This window comes from Poecilia latipinna, unplaced genomic scaffold (assembly GCF_001443285.1).
Source record: "Poecilia latipinna isolate Pla-1442-1.1 unplaced genomic scaffold, P_latipinna-1.0 Scaffold1365, whole genome shotgun sequence".
Classification (NCBI taxonomy): domain Eukaryota; kingdom Metazoa; phylum Chordata; class Actinopteri; order Cyprinodontiformes; family Poeciliidae; genus Poecilia; species Poecilia latipinna.
The window spans coordinates 335,414-355,422 of record NW_015113981.1 but is presented as its reverse complement, the minus strand read 5'-3'; the positions used below and the strand labels follow the sequence as shown (position 1 = coordinate 355,422).

General features: G+C 38.1%; 1 protein-coding gene across 1 annotated transcript in view; it reads left to right on the top strand.

The window, feature by feature from the left end:
* Positions 1 to 6: 6 nt before the first annotated feature.
* LOC106962048 (double C2-like domain-containing protein beta) overlaps positions 7 to 20,009 on the top strand; it is an 80,240-nt gene continuing 60,237 nt past the window's right edge. The window contains exon 1 of the mRNA XM_015056197.1: positions 7 to 391. Coding sequence (XP_014911683.1) covers positions 58 to 391 — 334 coding nt within the window. The 5' untranslated portion in view covers positions 7 to 57. The remainder of the gene's footprint in view (positions 392 to 20,009) is intronic.

The following is a 20,009-nucleotide window of genomic DNA, read 5'->3' as shown; positions in this document are numbered from 1 at the left end:
TTTTTTTTTTTTCTTTTTGCGTTGTTTTGGGAGTAAGCTCCGGGCTGGACCGCATGCATGACACAACGCAAAGGCGAGAAACCCACCATCAGCATCCAAGAACACATGGCCATTGACGTGTGCCCTGGTCCCATCCAGCCCATCAAGCAGATCTCCGACTACTTCCCCCGTTACCCGCGGGGGCTCCCCCCCACGGCGCCCCAGCCAGCGGGCCACGCCGGGCCCCTGCGCTCTGCCCTCTCTACGCCTGCAGCCGCCGCCGCCACCTCAGAAAGTGATCGCCCCAATGAGGACAGCCCTGAGCGGGCGTGTGCTGGAGCCTCCGCCTCCCTGCAGGCCGTCAGGAGGGACGAGGAGCCGGACGTGGAGGGATACGACTCAGACGACTCCAGTGAGTGTTTCATTTCTTACTGCATCTCTTTCTCTGCCACCAGTTGCCAGGCATCCCTCCAGTCTGATTTTATCTCCAACCTTTTATTTTTTCTCTCTCTTTATCTCCAATCGTCTGATTCGAACATGAACGTAGTGTCTCTGCGCCGCCGATAACTCTTTTCGTCTCAGTCGACAGGCAGCCAACTGTTGCTGCTTCTGCTGCGAATCCAGCCTCTCCCCCCCTTCCTTCTGCTGCTCAGCTCTGTTTCCTCTGAAAGAATGATGCGTGTGATTTTTTTTTTTTTTTTTTTTTACTGCAACAAAGCATCGCATGAGGCTGTCTGTGTTGATAAGAGTGCGTTTTTAAAAAATCACCTATGTCTGAGGGGGGTGGGCTAGGGGTTTGGTCTCACCAAGCCGTGTGATTCATGGCTTCTCAGATTAACCGCCCAGTGGAGCTCATCCTCATACTGTACCCAGAAAGGCAACTTCTGTCTGGCTGGCTGGTTTTTGTTTGGGTTTCTGACGCATGAAGATGTAAGGCTTTTTTGTGAATTTAATCTTACTGGAGATTTATGGAAATATTGAACCGTCGAACACCAGGGATCCACTTTTTTTTTTTTTTTCACTTCCAAACCCACTACAGACGTCTGAGGTTTAGTTTCGATCAATACTGATCCAATACAGAAAAATATTGCTGAGTTGATTGAAATTATTTCACATATTGTTCCCAGAAAGGCAAATTCAGTCTTATGGGCTTGTTTTAATTTATTTGTAACACTTTTAAGATGGTGGGCTTTTTAAAAAAATTTTATCTCACTGGATATTTTTCTGGAGCGACTAACTGTAATTAATCAGTTATTGAAATAATTTCCAACTAATTTAGTAATCAATTAATGAGAGTATACAGACTCAAAAGACCAATTGCAGAAAGAACAACTTACTCAGAGCAGTAATTAAGCCAAAACTGCAAAAAATATATACATTTGGTTTTAAGATTAAAAAACACCTTCTGTCTGTTTATATGTTCTACCCAGAATTCCTCAAGTGTCATAGTCTTAGCTTCAGAATGTATTTATATACATTCTGTAAATGTATATAAATAAATCTCCTATTAAGCACCTTTTGCTATCTTTTATTAATCAATTAATCCCAAAAATAATAAACAGATTGGCCTTACATCGAATTGAAGTAAAGTTGAGTAGAAACCACTGAGCTTTTCGCATCTTAGAAATATTTTTAGCTGCAGTTGCATCCTTTGCTACAAATAATCAAGCATTGACTAAAGTAAAACTATATGATTGCATCTTAAGCAATAAAATTAAAATTTTCTTCTTTAAAAAATAAATTGTTTAATTTTTTTTGTATTTCTAGTGTTGTATAAAATAAGATTAAGTGGTTAACTGGAAAAATCTACAGAATGTGCAAACCTTTTTATATGATTAATTTTCAGAATAATCAATAAAATCATTAATAAATAAATTAATACAATCAGTCCATGGATATCTATGAAAATACTAAACAGTCAGAGAGATAAAAATGAAAGCAAACTGCTTTCTCAGCAGTTGCTTTCAACACTTGTTCCATCTACCTGAATCTCTTTATTTTTCCAGCGCTGGTGTCTGATGGATCAGAAGCAGTGAAGGTATTTCTGTTGCCTCCCATCATGTTCGACTTTTACCGAATGTTTGCTGCAGGCATGCTTTGCAGAAAGGGCTTGTGATTGCAGGTTAATGTGTGACAGTAGTGTGGCTTCTGCAGGAGTTAATCCACCCAGAGTGGCATGCTGTGGGGAGGGTTAGGCTAGCTCTTAATCCAGAGCTGGACAGGAGGGTTGGAGGGCAGAGATGGGGGATGGTAGGCAGTATAAAGGGTGGATTCTCCTGGCAGATGTTGCTTTATGACCTCCACTGGGCAGCCAGGGTTTTACTCAGTGAAGAAGCACAGAGTCTGTTAATCAGTCAGACCAGTCCTCAGCCTGTGTGACAATTCACTTTTCTGTGGAGAGACTCTGAGGATTTTTGGCTTTGGCTGGAAACTTGTTTTCTGACTCAGAATTAAAAATATTTCCTGCCAAGTGATTCTGTTTGCTTGAACGCTTGTGTTTTCCAGCCATTTACATACAAACGGACCAATTAAAAGGTTATGGCACATTTTAGATTTCATCTAATGCTTGGATGTGCCAAGGCTGATCTTTTTAAATAATTTTTTTTTTGCAGATTCAGATTCCTCTTTAAGGAAGCATTTACACCAGCCCGGTGTAGTCCGCTTTAAGCAAACTCCGGTTCGTTTTTTTTCTAAAAAGTCCAGTTAATTTAGGGAACCGGACCAAAACTCTAAAGTGGACCAAAAAAGCAAAGTCTGGTCAGCCTATGAACCTCAGTCTGTTTGGTTGAAGTGAACTCTGGGGCATTATGAACATATATGTGAATGCCAAGAGGACCAAAGACAGCTCTAACAGCAAGAAGCAGACTACAGCACAGTGCATTCTGGGTAATACAACCATAACAAACACAAGAGTCTTGCACTAGCAGGAGAAATGGCCTGTGATTAGAAAAGATAAATTTTACAACCCCTAAAACCTGACACCACTCCATTTGATTTACATTTTGACGGAAATTGCTTTTAGTATCTTCAGAGTTTTTTATGGTATTTTCTTCAGCGCCCCCCAAATGCGAGAAAGGGAACAGGTTGCTCAAAGGGTTTGGATCGTTTGACACAGTTAAGTGTAAAAAAAAAAATGCAGCAGCTGAAATCTAACAAATATTGCAATTTTAGTCCACAATCAGAGTATATCGTACCTATTCTTATTGCGCATGAAATAAAAATAAACAAAAAGCTTTTATTTGGTTTTATAAAACCTACAGTAGCAGGGTCAAAGTTGGAGACCCCTGAGCTCGACTACAAGAAGATATACGAGCAGCACTGAAAAAAAATAGTTTTAACCTTTGAGCTCTGAGTGGTTAGTAATTATTTATAATTAAAGCTGTAAGAACAGTTGCTGTTCAAGAGCAAGAACAGAATTGACATTTTGAATTTTCTTTAGCATCTTATGTTTACAATTACTGCAGTTAGCACAGCTAGCATTACTAAAACAGCAGCTTCTGTGTGTGTTATTATAAAGTCTTAATTTTTAGTTGAATTTGGACTTTGCATCATAGCTGTTTCTGACTACTTGATGGGTCGATTTTAAAGTTGTTGAGTCTGTAGTAATGTCACCAGATCATAAGATGGAGGAGTCTAAGAAAAATTAAAACATTGTTTGCTTCAGTCATTTTTTACTTCTGTATTTATGTCTGGTTTCTTCTGGTACAAAATTGTGACTCGTCTCACGTCAATAACGAAAAAGTCAGATCAAATTCGACACGACCATTGAGACTTCAGACGCTCTGAAATGTATCCAATTTAGTACCACTTATGGAAGTGGCACAAATCAATTTTTGGGGCTGGTGAAAAGATTGAAATTGGGCGGTTCAGACATGAAACTGGCGTAAAGGCAGAAAATATGATTTTTGCCTACTGTGTGAATGTAGCCTAAATAATTTTTGGTCAGAGCTGCACAGAATTACAAGTCATTGTTGTCAAAGTTAAAAAAAAGAGAAAAGTAGAAGAGTAGGGGAAAGCGAGATTGTAATAGTCATTTTTCAATGTTTTAACTTACCAAACATGAATGTTGAGTTTGAAAGTTCAGTTAACACCAACCACCATCATGAGGACACAGTGACACAACACTTGCAGTACAGTTGCTGTGTTTTTAGCAGCAGAGAGCAGCTGCATGTGCATCAGAACGAGTGTTTCCCTGATCCTCTAAAGCAGCTGAAACATCTCTGAAACTGGAGCACTGGAGGAAGAGCTTAGTCATTTGTTGTGGAGGGGGAGAAAATCCTGATGCCAGAGCTTTGAAGCTGCATTTTAGACCTGAATGTTTTGCTGTCGCTCAGCATCAGTGCACCTTGGTCCACTGAAGGAATATGGAGCTCACTATATATGTATGAGAACGAAACAACTGAAGAAATGTCCACCTCAGGGTTGTTCAGCTAGAAAGATTACCGATTTGTTCAGCTGATGGTTGCTCTTTTCTCTATCTGAAATTGAGATCTGTTTGAGCCTAGCTTGATCACCATGGTAACATAATCTAAACTCATCTACTCCACATCCCTGTGCTGTGTATGTTGGACAAAAACACCCCTCAATATTTACTCTCAAAAAGTAGTGATACCTATGTTGAAGATGTGTAAGAACAATTTCATATTTAAGAATTTAGAAAAATACAAACTTTATTTATAGAAAGAAACTGATTGACAATAAAACTGCAAAAAGTTTTATTGTTTGCACACTAAAACAATAAAACTTTTTATTGTTATGCAAGTTTTTTGTCATTTGGAATGATGAAAGCAGTGATGTAAACGTCCTTCCTCACACCCCACTGCAATGTGGAAAGCCTTTTTAACTGAACTGTCATGTTTTTACACTGTGGAAGCCGGAGTGCCCAGAAAGAATTCACGCAAGCACATGGAGAGCTTACATTTTTAAATATATATTTTTATTTTTGGTTTGGCCTTCTGTTTATTTGCTGTAATTTTTTCATCAACATTATTTGTAGAAGTAGAGAATTTTCACACCTAAAAATCTGCATCTCTGCTCAAATAAGAGCTTTCAAGAAAATAATTTAACTTTCACTTTCACCGTCAGATAAGGCTTCTGCATGTTGGTGTTCCCGCTAAACCCTGAATATACCCAATTTGTGTTGTCTTGGCCTGTGGGGTTTTCCCTGTCTGGGACCGAGAATACACCCTGATGAATGTGACAGGTAGCCAATCAGAGCGCGGTGACGTAAGAACAGAGGCGAATCCCGAACAGCTGACACATGGCAACTGAGAGTCCAGTGGATATTGGAGATGATATGTGGAAATGTTCATTATTATATGTAAAGGTCATTATTATATATGTTCAGTTAAAAATGTTAACTATGAAAAAACAGTCACTTCCAAATCATAGTGCAGCAAATAGAGCGGCTGCTCCCGTCGTCTGTTATCCACCGCCTTTTCTTTTTGTTTCTTTTATCTCTTAAAATGACTCCACAAACTGTCACTATTGCTTCTACATCGTCATCCATGTTTGGTTATTCTAAATTCCCGCTATGTTGGGGTTTTTTACTGGATTATCCTGTGGAATCGGGATGTTTGTGACTGGAATCGGTTTGTGAGGTTTGGAGAATCGGCCGACAATTCTTAAATCTTGCCGTCTAAACCAGACTTAAGACTCACAAGCTCTACTCATCTCCTCTTGACCACTGCCCAAACCCTCTCTGACTCTGGTCGCTATGGTAACGTTTACATATCCCTTCAAAATAAGATACAGATGGGCAACAAAAACGAACATTTTACTTTCGTGAAAATTTTAACTCACGATAATGACTAACGGGAGCCCTGAGCTTGTTTCTCTGCAACGTGACGGTTCCTTCTGGGAGTGATGGGAGACAATGAAACCCGAAGTGTTACTTATATGCACAGCCTGCTTGGTCTCTACGTGGCGAAGCAGTTTGAAGCTTCATTGCCTCATTAGCAGCCGGTCGCCGCATGTTACGCAGAGCGGCTTGTAATGTGGGACTCACCTACCGGTCCGGGATAAATCCATCCTCTTGTCTCTTCTCTGGGTTTTACCCCTTTGCAAAGAAACTTTCCAAAGACACCTGATCTGTTTCTTACCCATTTTGCTGCTTGTGGGCTCAGCGTTGGCACGTAAATAACCGAGAGAATCCGGTTTAAGGATTTTCAAAATAAAAGATCCTCCAGACTCAAATAATACATAAAACTGAAATATTTAATTATTACCAATTGTTCCACGGACCGGTACCAGTCCGCGGCCCGGGGGTTGAGGACCACTGTTCTAAAATATTATGCACATTTTTTGGGCAGACGAAAAAAACTCTTTGGTTATTTTAGAGCAAGTTTTGTTAGTTTGTTTTCACCTCTCTCGCCATCTTCCTCTTCCACCTTTTGTTGAAGGAACTTCATCTGCCTTACCTGAATGCTGGGCTTAGAGAAATAAGCCTATAATTAAAATAGTTTAAAGCACACGGACAATCTATGATCAGTTTAAGAGTAAAGTCTAAATAAAAAAGGATCCGTTATATTTATTTTATAGGAAGTCATTTTGTAAATGAATTATTTTTGAACATGGGAGTTTCTTCCCTACAGAATAAATATGTTGTAATTGTAAGCTGATTTTTTTTCTAACTTTGTCAGCAGTATGAGAAATAACCACAGCAGTAACGGTTGAATTTATTTCAAATTTTTGACACATCTTTAACAGGGGTGCTAAGAAGCGTGGGGAGTGTGTTTCTCTGTAAAATAATAGCATCTGTTCAGGTGTGTTACATCACTTTGTTTATGTTTGTGTTGACAACGGCTCCAATCGGTTTTCTGGAAGCCACTTTTTTTTTTCCCCTGCAATTTTGTGTTTCCAACATTTTTGTAGCAACTGGAGAAATAAACAGAAACCAGTCTGATCTCTCGTTCAAGCTGAGTCAATTCCCTAAATGTTAAAACAAATTTGTTTTGGTAACACCGATATAGCAAGCATTTCATCTGCCTGGAAACGGGCTGCACAAGTTCAGAGATCCCAGTTGACGCCCACATAGATGTCCACCACTGTGTCACAATGCTTTTAGCTTTTGTCAATAAACTGAAAAAACACAGCCGTGGATCACAGAGCTAACATTTTACAGCCGAAGTTGCAGATAAATCAGCTGAACATCAGTTTATGCAAACATCAAACCAAAGTTCCTCTCCATCCTCTTGTTAATAAGACTATTAGACAGAAACATCTGCCGGAGGATCATACTAATGACTTTGCAATCACCTGAAGAGTCATCAGTGTGGCAGGATAATTGCAATGTCAGCTCTGCTTCCCACAAGGAAATAAAATTTTAAGAATCCCAAGCAGGAAAGCAAGGACGCCAACAAATAAATAACCAAAGCAGGAGACGTTCCTTTGCTTGTTAGCAACTAAAAGTAGTATCCAATGAGCGCAAGCAATATGAAAATATGATGCATTGTGAAAGAAATGAATAACAAGTGAGTGAGTCTGATGCAACGTCCCAATAATCCCTGGCTGCTGCTGCTGCTGCCATGGGAGCTGAAAGGAGACGGAGAAACATAAACTGCAGAAACGGGGCTGCTTTAAAGGTGGCATCACAGACGTCTTTATTAACGCAGACTCTTTATTATGTTGGTTGAAGCTGATTAAGGTGCTTATTGCTGTGTCTGAAGTTATACCGATTCTATTCTTTTTAGAGTCTAGTTGAGATCTGCTCTTTTCCACTGGGGAAACGTATGAAGTTATGGGTCAGTTCCTGACTAAAACAACAGCCTGGTGCTGTAATGACCATCTGATTCAAATAAATTAAGTTGACTAAGGAAAAAAAAAAAAACTTTTGATCATGTTTGTTGGTTTATCTTTTCTGCTTTCTTAAACCTTTGTGCTCCACAGGGTGGTGTAGGGCCGTATGCTGCTGCGTAATCAGTCAACACAGATTTCAAAATAAGAGCATGAATATACACGTCTAAACTAAAACCTCTGCATAGATGTGAAACTTTATTCAACTGAAAAAATAACTTTGGGGCGGGGGGAGCTAAGTGAGCTAAACATTAGTAAAAACGGATAGCAAAATGCTAAGGCGTTAAAGTAGGGCAAACACTCTCGCATATAAGTGCAGTTAAAGGACACCAATGACCCCAACAGTCATGTTTTTAGACGGTTGGAGGAAGCCAGAGTACCTGGAGAGAACACATGAATGCACAGGGAGAACATGGAAATTTCATGCAGAAACACCCCAGGCCGAGGAATTTCCAAAATGTTTCACCCAAATAGTAAAAAAGCAAATATATAGGAAATGTGTTTAAACTTTTAAATAAATCAAAATAGATTTAGCAAGTTTGACAAGAGACAGATTACAATGCCTTGACTTCTGGGTCAGAGAATGCTGCAGCAGGAACAAAAGTAGACAAAAGAAGGAACAGAGGTGAGCGGGGTCATGGGTTTTCAGCCGAATGGGGACAGTTGTACACAGCCAACAACTACTCAGTGGGTCTCAGATTCAGCTGTGAAAAACAAACCAAAACATTTAGCATGTACAAGATGTCTTGCAGTTATGTATGAAAAATGATTCAGCTGTATGTGATTAAGAAGAACCACTCTGACCTTTCCCTTTCTGGCAACAAAAACGGCTGTTATTACTCATAATGCTCTTGCAGGGAAACAAAAGAATAGAAATCTGTTTCGAATGATTTATGGCTTGAAAATGTTTGGCGGCTGTTTGATGTCTCACAGCAGGGATTTGAAAAGAAAACAAAGGGAAACAATGGAGGTGAGTTTAAAAGTAATTCTGTTTTTACTGCTTAAATGATTCATGTCAGTAAAGTTTTAAAATGTTATAATCAAAGATAAACTGAGGAAAACAAAAAGCTGCTGCAAATGTTATTTATTAAGGTAGAAATCTCCATTGTGGTTTATTTGAGCTGTTCAGTTCATATGAGAACTAGATGATATGGCTTAAAATGGTGAGATTATTTTTTTGTACCAGATCGAATTTTTTTTTGCTTTTTTTCTGAAAAAGAAATTCCAAATGACAAAGTATTGTCAAAATGTGGCTTTTATTTCAATCTCCCCTTCTGAGTGCTGCCACAGAGTATTAATTCATGAAAACTTTTGTTTAATTATGAGAATAAAGCCATATTTATGTCATATTAGCAGAATTAAGGAGCAATCTTACCAAAAGAACACATTCAGATTTAGAGTAAAAAGTTGTTTTTCAATTAGAAGAGTAGCTTCTAGAGTTACAGAGTTATCAAGTTCAGTCTATGTGGTTTTCTTCTAAATTAACGCTGACGTTTGCATGATCATTTCAAAGTTCTGCTACCGATACTTTGATGCTGATATTAGAAGTATTTTCTTATTTGTAAAATGATACCAAAGTACAACTTCACAAGATGTTCAAAATTCATTTTAAATTTTTATTTTTCCTTATTGTACTTCTTATGAAGTTACTGCTTTATTCTCCTAATATCATGAGTTTAATCTGGTAATATTATGACATTATTCTCATAATTAAAAAAGTAAAATTAACTATAGTCTGGCCCTAATATTCTATTGTAGACTTCACTTGAGTTCAAAGTCCAAATAAGTAGAAGCTTTAGCACACACTTGTCAGACAAGATGGCCGCCTGAACTATGGAAACCAAAGGAGTGCATTGGAGAAAAAAAATTCCGACTTTCTAAAATAAATAAAATTGATTTATTGCCTAATTTATATTGTGACTTTTTATTATCAAAATAGTACCACAAAATATCATGATGACGTTTAAGTCTATACCGTCCACCCCTAATAGTGTGGAAGCCTGTTTTGTTCAGGCCTTATTAATTCTCTTTGATTTAGTTAGTAGTTTGCTTGTAACAATGAAAACAAACAAACTGCGTTGAATTTAAAGCATGCTCGGTTACCAGTTTAGCCTCTGTGTTTCTCCAGGCTGCAGAGTCGGGTACTTTTTTATCACGCTGGCTGCGAGGCTGATCCGATCATTCGTGGACTCCTACATATGAATCACACACTGAGGTGAAGTAATTCCTCCCTCCTGGCGGTGTAGCAAGCACCGCTGTGGTGAAAATGAAAACACTGCCTCAGTTTGAATTTGCTAGTCTATCAACAACTTGGGAGAGATATCGTTCAACGTATTTTTCTGCGCCAAATGCAAAAGAAAAAGCATCGCTCGCCTTCCTGTTTGTGATTTTAAAGCAGCCACTTGCGTCCCAAATTGGCTCCTCACCGTCCTGCGGGATGTGATCCAGTATCTGTATGCTTCTCTCTGGGGGGTGGGTGGAGTTGGGGAGGCAGTGCTCTCCCTCATGAACCAAATCACACAGGGACATCTCAATCCTGGCTAAAAACCTGCTGGCTAATCAGCATAACAGCAACATTTTCTAATTTATTGTGACTCAACCTTGAGTTTAATTGAAAGGGAAAAGTGCATCCCCCACCAAGTGTCCAGTCCCACCCACGCACACACACATACACACACACCCAAAGGGGGGGTAATCAAAACCCATTTGAACATGAGGATCTGAGCCACATTAATTAATGAAGGTTTGTAGTGCTTGTTGAGGGCCACATGCCAGCCGGGGCCCAGAGAAGTGACCGCTGTGACCCACGTGGCCAAGCCGAGTCTTGTGTTTTTCAGAGATAAGAGTCTCCATCCATGAGCTGAGCACCAGCGTTCGTTTATAACAGGCAGCCAGGGAAAACAAAAGTGATCCATGGAGGATCTGAACATGCTTAGCCTCTGTGATAAATGTGTTCTTTCACATTTATCAGAGATTTATTCAGAAATGGAAAAACATCTTAGATCCCCAAACTGCTTGTTATAGAAAAGACGTCTTGAAATCAACTTTTGCACCAAAATAATCAACAAGTGATTATTAGCTCAGTCATATTCTAGCCTTTTATTTTTTATATACTGAAACAATCGTACGTCCTTATAAAGCTACTGCCATGGGTTTGTGTGCTCATAAAGTGTTTGGTAGGGGTGAGCATTTGTTGCATTATCATTTTTTGTGATAACTATCTTACAAGATTTTCATTCTCACAATAAATGTAATTGAGAAAAGTCATTGAGAATCTGTTAACATTAAGGCAATGTGTAGCAACCTAAAGCTAAATACTGTATGTGTGCATCTCATGTTTATAACTAGTAATCAGAGCTGTGTTCACATTCACTGTTATTTACATAATTTTAAAATTTTGGACTGGAACGCCATTTATGAACACCGGCGTAATGGTTTAAAAGTTCTGCTTGAAGCTGGTAGTGTAACAGCCATTTAGAAATGTAGATCAGGAGTCTCATGACACATTGTACAGGATCCATACTAAAAGTGAACGTACGGTCAGAAGCTGAAAATTGCGAATGCCAAAAAATTAAATTGTATTTCTAAAACCATGGTTTCCAGAAAGCAATTTCCCTATGAAGATCTCGGCAGTACCTCAGTTTATGTGCAAAGTTCCTCCTCATGTTCTGCCCTCAACATGCCCACAGTCGGTGCAAATTCAGTGGAACATACTTTATGAATGTTGGGGTGTAGTAAAGTGAGCCAGCCCACCAATGTCATTTCATTGTGTAAAATGGCAACCATAACAAAAAGGATAAAGAAATACAATTTTATCTAATGCACTAATGGCACAGGCAAATTTTTTGTTTAGTGCTTTTGCTAACTTTGAAAACATTTAGCACACTTGGCTTTCCCTAAATGGATTTTTTTCAGATAAATTCTAAAGCGTTATTTACTTGACTGTCATTTAAACTTTACGTTGAATAAAGTTTGACACCTGTGTTGAAGTTTCGGTTATTGACTGTTATAAATTCTTCAGTAGTTACACATTTATGCTTGAAGTGTGGGAAATCTGTTTATGCTGCATTTCCATTTTCTCCTCATGTTCTCTCCCTCTTTTTCTCTAACTTTAGAAGAACTAACTTTGGCAATAATAAAACAGTAATTTGATTCCCTGCACTGAAAAGATTGTTTTCATAAATTGTTAAACTTTGTTCACAACACATTCACAATAAATCGGTTACCCAATTTCTAAAGCTTTCCTTTAGAAAGTCAATCATAAAAATGCCATCTGTTTTACTTTTTTACATGCTGCCCCAGATCTTTCAAACAAAGCAGCGGTACTGTGAAAATAAATGACAGTCAGGGGTTGTGCCATGCTCTGTGATGTAGTTAATTAAAATAATTTGGAGATCTGACTCTAAAACAAAGTGGCTAAAACCAAAGTAATTTTCCTCCTAAGCCTTTAGAAGCTGCCGAGTGGCCCAGTGAGAGCACTTTTTCACAAAGCTTTGATAATGTTGGGGAAAAGAAACGGCAGTTGGATGTAAGACAGAAATAATCTAATATTTCCCAATGCACTGTCCTCATTTAGATCCAGAAAATGAGTAAAACTCTTTTTTTTTTTTCTTACTTTTTATCTGGGTTATGCAAGTGCAAAATCTGCTGGACTAAGTTATGTTTCAAGTTGAGCGCAGACATCTTTTAGCATAGTGTACCTCCTAATAAACAAGTTGGCAGTAAAGTCCACTGGGGATAATCTCCCAAACACTTATCTTCCACCTTTTTAGGGAAACAAGAAAAGGAAGCACTGAGCCATCTGTTGTTTCTCCCGTAACTGATCCGTTTCTAGACCTCCGTAAAACAGCATCCTCCTGAAAACATCCCCCAAGCCTCATAACATTCAGTTCAATGTAAAGAGCCATTTCAGCGCTGCAATGCCCAGCACAGTGGAATCCTATTAAGAGTGTAACTGCAAGCTGCCAAGCAGTAGTAATGAGTCACTGTGGTGTCCCATGTTTTGTTTTCTTGTGAATGACCCAACAAAGCCAAATAGATTTCAGCGAGGTCACATTATGGGTTATTATCCTCCCGCCTCTCAACAAAAACAGACGAGTGCTTTAAGTTGGCTGTCGCTCTGCTGCAGAAGCAAACTCTGCCTCTGCCCTCACTTCATCCCGCTAAGCACATTATGTAATGATAATGCCAGCTATTATACAGATCCATTTGACGTCTGGCGCTGTCATCAGCTGGGAGGGATGTTGTTCGGCTTTAGATTCTCACATTTATTTGAACACAGATGAAGACATTTTGAAGCGTTTCAGCAGCTTTTAAAATGTAAAATCCACCTGCTGTTTATGCAGCATGGCGGCCCCCGTAGCGGTGTTTCATCTGGGAAAAAACAAAACCAAAAAAAAATAAATAAAAAAACCAGTTACTCAATTTGCCCAAATTAACTCCCAATGTCTGATCAGTTCTCTGCCCACGGAAAACGATGAATCAAAACTCACCTAATGTAACCACAGCTACTCTGAGTGGGCAGTCTGTCCTCTGAGAGCTCAGCACACCAGTTTTTAAATTCTTGCTTTTTGTCTGTTTTGTATCCTCTGGCTGGAAGCATGAAGGTACCGTGTACGGTTTAATGAGGTACATTAGGGATATCTGAGCAGGCAAGTTCAAAGCTTTCATGTTTTTCTTACTTCCGAGTGACTCTTGCAACTAAGCGAAGAGTTGCCTTATGCACTTGATCATTTTAAGATGTAGCGTCAGAATAAGCTACCACGGAATAAATTTTATGTAATTGACTTCCAGATTTAAACACTGTGGTTTAGACAGTGGACAAAGTTAATCGAAACCCTGAACAGAGGCTCAGAACAAATCAATGCATGGAGGTGCCATAACTTTCTTCATCTAAACCGAAACAAAACTGAAGTTATTATCTCTGAACCTAAAGACTCAGAACACCGCTTCGGCTATTACAGCTTGAAACTAGTTTTCAGACCTGAAAGCTGGGTGTAGTGATGGACTCAGACCTGAACATTCAGAGTCGCATAAAGACACTTACAAAATTGGCCTTCTATCAACTGAAGAACATTTCCAGAACTAGAGGACTAATTTCCAAGAAAGGTCTAGAGAAACTCATCCATGTTTATCTTTAGTCCCATTGGTTACTGCAACTGTATCTTCACAAGTCTCTTTACAAGTAAACTTCACTGATTTGATTACTTACACCAAGTTCAAATTCAACATGGCTGCCTTGCATACAAAACCTTGAGTGCTATGTACCTGCACATCTAATAGTGCCAATACACAGAACCTCGCTGTTTAGTATCTTTACTGAAGCATGTTACATCCTGTACAACATCTTATTTGTTTACATGTTGCTGTTGAGAAATGTGTTCTGACTTCTGAGAGAGATGGTTCTCAGTAAAGGCTCATTGGTCTGACATACACAGCTTAGATACGACAGAAGAGGTAGGAGGCAGCACCGACTCTGGCATGTGATGAAAGGGAATCTAAACCAAAGGAAGAATATGTTGGACAGTTTTTGATGTTTAAAACCTGTTGTTCCCTGGAAACCCTGAAATCTGCTCTGCTCTGAGATTTTCATGCCTTGTTTAAAACATTTGAGAATAAAAGGTAATCATTTTATATTTAAGAATACTATTCCAGCCACTTATCACCTCGTTGAATTTGGTGAAGAAACGTCTCCGATTAGTAGGGATGGACCGATAAGTCGGCTGACTGATAAATCGGTGCATCCCTAACGATTAGTGTTTTTATCCCTTCTGCGTCTAGTTTTATGTATTTTTGCTTGGCTTAATCTCTGAGATCTTCTGATGGTATTTAGTAAAATAAGTAACCTTTTGTCACAGACCATATTGCAACATTGAGTCAAACACTACTTGATATAAGAACACACCATATGGCTACAAATTGGCATCTGTTCTGTTATCTTGTGTTCTTGAAGCTTTACAAATAAAACATTTTTTATTTTCTGTAAATGCTAAGAAGCCCATCAAGTTCTCAAGCTTCACCTCCTTTTTGAGCATCTTGTAATTAGTATCTGCTTTCACTTTCTTCAAGCTTTTTAGGATTCCTGGTTATGTAACAGAGCAGGGAACAACTTGTGTTGCTGAGAGATTTTTTTTTCTGCATATTTAATTAGCACTCCAATCTTCAGATAAATTGGACTTTCGTTTCAACCCCTTAACCTTTAGAGCATCTAGCGTTGTGTTTATACTTGTAATGAAACTCATCAGTGCTACTTAGTTTTCCACTAAACAAAGGTTGGGTTCAGCAAAAATGAAAGTGTTTTTATCTTGTTTTCTTTCATTTGAGAGGCAACCGGTTGTTATAAACCCACCAGCCTATAAACAGGCTTTACTGTACAAGTTCAGCTTTCCATTCAGGGAGGAAATACTGAACTCTGTTCTTGAAAGTTTATTTTATCTCACCTCTGATGGATCAATAATAGACCTTTTCCCTACTCTAGAAAACCTCCGGCTCTCAGTTGTTTTTCCCTTAGCAAGGTAAGGTCGGTGAGTAGTTCAGGACAGTATGAAGACTCTCATTGAGCCAAGATGGACTGATACAAGTCAAACAAAGGATTTCCTTTTATATTGTGTGATTTCCTCCGACTCTACTAAGGTGGATTTGATTTCCTCTGAGGGCAGAGGGGGATGTCTTTCTTGCCAGATGGTTGCCTGACTGCTGAGGGTTTAAAGATTATGCATGTAATCTCTAATCTTGCTGTACCAAAGTTGCAGTGGTATTAAATGTGCATGTAATCTAGCTAAAGACGTTGAGTCATACTAAGGAAAGTAAAATACAGGAACCATCGAATCAAGAAGGGATTATTTCTTGTCGGTAATACTTGGGAAATGTTACATGTTGCTTTTAGATGTTTTGCCAAACTTTATTATTCTGATTCTGTCTTAAAGATTTGATGCTAAATCTGAGGATTTCTCTGGATTGACACCAAGGTTAACCAACTTATTTAACACCTGTTACATGGTGCAAACCTTAACCACCCAACTGACATTTTATGGTAAGAGTTAAGGTTAAGCCAGATCACAAAACTGTGAAATATTCACATTTAATGGAGTGGAGGACAATGGATAGAGGACAGAAGCAGAAAAGTTGCTTAAGGTCAAGCCAAGTTTATTTGTGCAGCACATTCGGCAACAAGGCAGTTCAAAGTGCTTTACACCATAAAAACATAACATAGTTACCAATTATGAAGCAAGCAACAAACATTACACTTTGTTAAATACCATCATCAAAATAAAGCAAATGTACATAAAAGTAGGGCTGTAACGTCTCATCAAATGATTGACAAATTACCTGCATCAAAGCTTCATTAAATTATGTATTACTGTTTAGCACATTGTGTCTGGTTCATATTATTATTTGTGTTGCGCAATGCTCTCACTTTCGCTAATGAGTTGTTAACAAATGCTAAGTGCTAGTAGCGTAACATGTCAATGTTCCACTTTCCGGTGTAATTTCACTGGTTGATGAAAATGTCTGGGTTCCATCGTTTTTTGGGGAACCAAGAGGCATCCTTAAACTGATGCTTAGCACAATGGTAGCTTTACAGATGAATCAGAAAATTCCCAGTGTATTTATAATTATGACTTGTTTTTATTTTTGCGCTTTCATTTAACTGAAATGTTGTGAATGTTTTTTTTTTCCGTCCGTGTTGCTGATTAATCCTTGTATAAATGCTGTGAAATGTTCTTATAGCAGGTGTTATACAGTAATGATGAGTTATAGTTTTGATGAATGCGTTTCATTATAAAACTGTAGCTGCAGCTGGTCTGTTTACTTCTCAGTGCTCATACAATCACTCATCTTGAGTTTTATTATGACTTGAATTCATTCACCATAAAAATACCATCGTCCATGGTAACAACTCTATATTGGGATTCCATCAAATCTTAAAATATTGTGTCTATGGTTGTTCTGCCTTCCTTTAATCCCCCACAGATGAAAACAGATGATGCATCTCAGTGTTGTAAATGTCCACAGAGAGTTCAAGTCCATTAGCAGGTCCAGCTGGATCAGTTGTATTATGCATCAGATACTTCAGAAGTTTTTTTTTTTTTTTTTTTTTTGTAGTCAAATGGATGCTCCATAAAAACATAAGCCACTGTTGAGATTTATTATTATTTCTGCTGCAACTTTCTGTTGAAAATGCCAAACTTTGTGAGGAAGTGCAAAAACAAAATCAAATGGATGAGAATGTGCTTGTCATAACAAATTTTGTCAGACAATAAGCTGGCCCACAAAATATTATGATAAACAATAATATTGTCACTTTGAGAACATTTTATAATGCAGGTTCACCCTCTCAAAGGATATTCAATACTAGAATATTGAAAATAATATACAGCAAACAAAAGCAATAAATAAACTGTAAATAAGGAACACTTACAGGGAGAACCATAAATAAAATTGATTATGAAGGCTTTGTAAACAAAAAATATTAATTGTCAGAATGGAAATGATCAAGTTCATTTTAATTTATCATGTGATTAATGATTAATTACTTATTGCGACAGATTTAATCATACCAAAGTGTATAAAAAGTGTATTGAAACCCAACTCTTGCTGAAAATAAACCCTTTTATCTAAATGCACAAAACGTTTTGACTAAGCTGTTAGAAATTAGCTGAGAAACAAATTCATATTTAGAAACATCAAAGGTGAAATTGGAAATATAAATACAGTGGACTGAATCATTAGAGGAGAAGGATATTGAAGGCAGGAAGATGATGCTAAAAGATCATCAATAAACCTTAAAGATAACCATCATCAGTCATTAATTCATTTGTCATCTGGATATTACATTTAGACTTTGAACTCCATACAGTTTCATCATTCTGTCAAATTTATCGCTGATGGGAAAATTTATCAGTATAAGGAAGCGTCTCAGAACAAAGAGCGCTTAGGCTTTTCTTTAAGAACGGCACGTCTGCTCTAACACACATCCTGCAAAGAGCCAAACGTTTCATTGGGATTGGAAAGTTGCGGTGGAAATGGAAAAGAAATGGTGCATGACAAGTCTCCATCCTGCAGAGCTGATCTGTCAACTGCTCCAGCAAAAAGTTGGAGGCTGACTGATGGACAATGTTGCTCTTTACGAGTGAATATCGAGCCTTAAAAACGTTGAACAGAGAGGCACGAAAAGAGCAACTCGGTGCTTTTTATCTGTGTTTTCATATTTTCTTTTAATGTTTTCTCTAAATGCTTCTTTTTTCTCCAAATACTGTCAGAATTGTACATGGAGGCTCAAATATTTATTATTATTCCATAAATTAGAATATTTTCGAGAGGTTCCTTTATTTCAGTAAAGGGAGTTAAACTATTTTGAACAGTTAAATAAATAAAAAAATGAATTAATTGAATAACTAAGCTTATTAATAAGAAGTACATTTTACCAAAGTGCAAAGCTTGGGTAAATAAACATTCACCTCTGCTGAGATGTAAACTTTTTCATGAATAAGGGAAACAGCCGGCAGCTCTCTGATCATCTCCACTTCATTGAACATTTCTTCTCACTCTACCAGCTAGAGCTGTGTGTTACGGAGGAGAAGGGGGGAACAGAAGTCCCACACAGAGATTCAAACAACAATTCACCAGTCTACTTCATCACACCTTTTTTAGAATTTATTTAATGTTTTTTTTTTTTTTCCTAGGGTTTGATCCCAGCAGGCTCCCGTCTTTCTGTCCGACTCGCTTGAAAGACTTTCACTTTCTTGGGATACATTTCAGTTTATTTACAAGTTTGTCTGCATGCAAGTGTTTTTATTATCTAATCATGAGACTAATTTTGGAGATAGTATTTGATGGATTAACAGCTTCACCAAAATGAGTGTATTTCTTAAAAAACACACACACAATGAAAACACTTGTTTTGCATAACTCGAGTCACATGATCAACAGCTGGACGTTGCCACTGGTGAAGACGACAGGAAGTGGTGGGAGGATGATGGTATGGCATGTTTCCAAATGAATTATTGTGTGAACAAACTTATTCGCATGTAATTTTAATGAAAACACTGTAATTATTATTATTATTTTTACATAACCAATATATCAACAAAGTTTTGTGTACATTTGTAATGGAAACATGTGTATAGATTTCACTAAATATTTGCTCCTTAAACTTAAACAGTGAATATGAAAGTGTGCCCTCTGTAGTATTGATGAACAAATAAAACAAAACTTCTAAGATGCTTTGAAATTATATCTCAGAAACAAGAACGCTGTTTTGGCTGTCATTTATTGATCTTCTCAGATTAATACCTTAAACTCCCATATTATCTTTTATAATCCTCATTATTCAGCAGAGCACCACTAAAGACTCATTCAATATGTTTTAACCCAAGCCAAAGGATTATTTTCCTCCCAAAAGCTAAGCAATTAGTTAATTAAATCTGCACATAAACTCCTGGACAGGTTACTGCTTCAACAGCCTCATAAGGAGGAATTGACATTAGTGTCAGGCGTCGGGCCAACCATGGCATGGAGAGTCAATGAAACAAGCAAAACTCCTTGATAAACACATCTTCAGGCTTTTAACACATAATTTCTTGCATCACAAAGTAAGGAAGGTCATCCTTACTTTGTGGATTCCACTTTTTGTAAAAAATAATGACTGAACATGTCAGAGTGTGGTATGAGTTTTGCAGTTAGCGTTGCGTTTTTATTTATATTCATTTGAAGTCCTAAGTTTTCTCCAAAAGTCCCAAGAAAGCCGACTGCAGAGAAGCATCAGCAGATGGCCAACTCATGGGAGCAACATTTTCTGAATGAAAGAACAAGTTCACATTTCAGAGGATGCCAAACAATCTGTGTGAAAATGTGCTTGGCCTCAACGATTTTCATACTTTGCTCAGTTTGTGATATCAGGCTCTGACTGCCAGTCAGAAAGCTTCCTAACATACTTCATCTGTCACCATTTCAACATGAATGAGGCCAATCAGTTCTGAACAGCCTGCCAGCTGAGAGTCAGTCAGCCACTATTTAGCTACTAAAATAAAATCCACTTTGGCAAGTCACAACATTTGAAGTGTTCGTTTCTATGCGACTTCTGTTTGAACTCCATAGGAATTATGCCAGCATTTACTCAACGGGAGATGATTAAGGCATCACACCGCAAACAGGTGGAGTTACGATTGATTTCTCCTTCAACTTGTGATGATTGTCAGGGGGGAAAAAAGCTCAAGATTACCAGATTTGTATGT